Source organism: Stegastes partitus, unplaced genomic scaffold (assembly GCF_000690725.1).
Source record: "Stegastes partitus isolate 25-593 unplaced genomic scaffold, Stegastes_partitus-1.0.2 Scaffold1460, whole genome shotgun sequence".
NCBI classification, from domain to species: Eukaryota; Metazoa; Chordata; class Actinopteri; family Pomacentridae; genus Stegastes; species Stegastes partitus.
The window spans coordinates 1-3086 of record NW_007579191.1 but is presented as its reverse complement, the minus strand read 5'-3'; the positions used below and the strand labels follow the sequence as shown (position 1 = coordinate 3086).

The 3086-nt window shown below is 41.1% G+C and overlaps 1 protein-coding gene across 1 annotated transcript in view; it reads left to right on the top strand.

Annotated features, from left to right (window-relative positions):
* The window catches only part of c3b.2 (complement component c3b, tandem duplicate 2), a 33256-nt gene extending 30882 nt beyond the window's left edge, over positions 1 to 2374 (top strand). Inside the window, exon 44 of the mRNA XM_008299779.1 lies at positions 1603 to 2374. Within this exon, the coding sequence (XP_008298001.1) occupies positions 1603 to 1747 (145 nt within the window). The 3' untranslated portion in view covers positions 1748 to 2374. The remainder of the gene's footprint in view (positions 1 to 1602) is intronic.
* Positions 2375 to 3086: the final 712 nt, after the last annotated feature.

Sequence of the window (3086 nt, the reverse complement as noted above, 5' to 3'; positions counted from 1 at the left end):
CCACTAGATGCTGCTAAATCCTGCACACTTGTCCTCTACAAAAGCCTGGTTTTCACAAGTAGACAATGTTAACTAAGTTAACGGAAACAAGAAAAAAAAATCTGTGTTTTACTTTAAATAGAGTATGTTTTTATTTTAAAATATCTGAACTGAAAACATTGTTAAAGAGTCGCTCTGAGGGACAAACATCTGCCAAATCTGCAGCTCAGAGCTTAATGACAAGCTAACGTTGGTGGCATCCTTTCAGCCACAGCTGTTCAGTAAAGAAGCTCTAAAAGCCCACAGTCACCCTCCTGCTTCTATCCAGGGAACACAGTGCAGCATGAGGCAGTGAAAAAGCCAGATGTTCCATTCAGTGGTTGCTACAGACCACAATCACACTCACATGTAAGATAAGATAAGATATGCCTTTATTTATCTCACACTGAAGAAATTCACAGTGTTGTCAGCAGCAGTACACACAGAAATACACACACAATAGAAGAACAATGTACATATAAGAAATAGTGCAAACACAAGTACAAAAATACACATAAAAAGAGAATAGTGCAAATATAGAATATAAGAACGGGAATATATAGAACAAATATATATATATATATAAGCTATAGAAAATAAGGAATAAGATATTACAATGACAATATTAATAATAACAACAAAAGAAGTGCACAGATGACCAGAAACATGATCCCAAACACATGATAGCATTGAATCGTAACTGCTGCATCCGTAAATAAGGAGCAGTCTCTAATAAGTTGTTTCTATCAACTTGTCTGTCTGTTGTCATGTCCCCGGTCTCAGGGTGCAGAGGCACAACATAAAAGAAAGGTGAAGGAGGAGCAGGTATAAAAACAGGCTGTTTATTGCTATTATTACTTTTACACAGTTCAAAATGGTACTTACAAGTAAACCAAAAGAACAACAGAAGCCCGGCTTCAAGGTGGACTAATGCCAACACAACAAACAAAACAAACTATCTAGACCCCCGAAGCTGAACTAAACTCTGGAAGAAACATAAATAAACAAAACTACATTTGCTAAACCTGCCTCCCTAGATTAAGCAAAACAAGAGAAACAAGTTTTAAAGAAAGACGGCAGCCCACCCCCACTGCTTCTAACTAAAAGCAAAACATTTACAATTTAATATTAAATGAACCAAATAACGAGTGCTTCAAAATCCGAGTTCTGACACAACCAATCCAAATTCTAACAAAGAATCTATAACAATCATTCTCAGAAAGGACAAAAGATGATTTCAGGGACAACGAGGCTCTGCTGACATGAAAGCTGACTCCCCGCCAGCAGGATGACGGTGCTTAAGTACCGCCTCAATCCTCAGCCTCCCAGTGTCCCAACAGTGATGCTCCTGGGCTGCTCATGAGTGAAAGCAAAGATGTGGGACAAGAAGACGTCTCCCTCTCCCACAGAAAACAACACAAATCTGCCGTAACACTGTCATGAGCTCACATATTGTTTCTGCTGCCCCCCAAAAAGCTAAATAAAGGGACCACATCTAACTTTAGGCAACATGCTCTATCAGTGCTCTGATGTCTTGAAATACAGCCTCAACCTCACTCAGTCCTTGTTTTTCCATTTTTTCAGGTTCATCTATATGTTGGGGAAGGACACCTGGGTGGAGCGCTGGCCCTCGCCTGCAGAGTGCTCCAGCAGTCCCAGTCTGCAGGCCAAATGTCAGAGTCTTACTGATGCTGCGAAGGATTTGTCGGTGAACGGCTGCAGGCTGTAGAAGAGTCTGAGCAGCAATGGCACACACAATGGCTTTCCTGTGTCATTTTAACCCACTGTATGCAGTAGGGACTTTTTTTTTTCCCCTCCAAACTATATTTGGTGTTTTCGTTGTAAAAATGAGAACTGAGTGTAGCCAGTTATAAAAAAAAAACCCCACAAAATGTTTTTTTCTTTCTGCTGCTGCTGTGAATCTATGATAAGAAAGAGGAAGAACTCAAACCACTGACAGCAAAAAGTAGTCAAAGCGCTCTGAACAGCTCCCACATTGGTGCTACATATTTTATAGAAGGATTATTAATACACAGCAAAACAGTCTGATGTGCATGTTAGACAGTATGCTGGAGGAAAACAAGTAGAAAAGAGTGTGTGAAGTTCAGAGTTCAATAAATGTGAAGGAAGTACAAATTGTTATTCATAATATTAATCTGTCAATTTTTAAAAAACTTATTTAAAGACATTCTCTGACATCTAAGACATTTTTAGGAATGACAATTATTTACCTGGAAACAAAAAACTTTGAACTTTTATTTACATTTTTGCTTAAAATGTTTCATTCTCAGACTGGTCGGCCTCAGCATCATGTGAAATCACCGCTTAGCTGCTTCAATAAACAAACTATTCTAAATACCAGGCCGGAGGTTTCCTTTGTTCTCAGTGGGTTTTCTGGACTGTGCTGTACAAAGCAGCAGGATCTTCTCCGGTTTCTTGACCTCTGGTTCAGAGAAGGAAATAAAACAACCAGGTGAGCATATTATAGACATTAAATGGCATCTCGGAGTCATCAGTAAATTATAAAACAGGCAGAAAGACAACAAGCGTGTGCAACACTAACACACTGTTTGACTAAAAGCTAAGTCATTTCAAACACGTAGTTGGAAGAGCTGCTCACCTGCTGCCACTGGTACATTTGATGGACGAGTACACAACACCTTCGTCCTCTTTCTCCACACGTCTCCGGGGTTGAGCCGGCCCGGCGTTGGAGTAGAGACACTCTTCCTGGTTTTTGGAGAACTGGACAGTGGCATAGTGAAGGTCCTCCTGCTCCTCCTGTGCGCTCTGATTGGGTAGACGCTGCATGACCTAGAAAGATTATTTTCATATTTTTGATTTGTATCTGATGAACACAAGTTAAGGTGAACTTGAATTTATAGAGATCGAGGTAGAATTAATAATTAAAGCCGCAAGCGGCGATGGACGGGTCCTCGCCCTACGCTTGTCGGCCTTTGCGCACGGCAGGGTGTGGGGCAAACCTGCTCCGGGCGGGACTGTGATCCGGCATGTCGAGTTTGGGGCAGATCGGAGCAAGTGTGGCCTAGTTACGAGCCACTTCCTGTTTA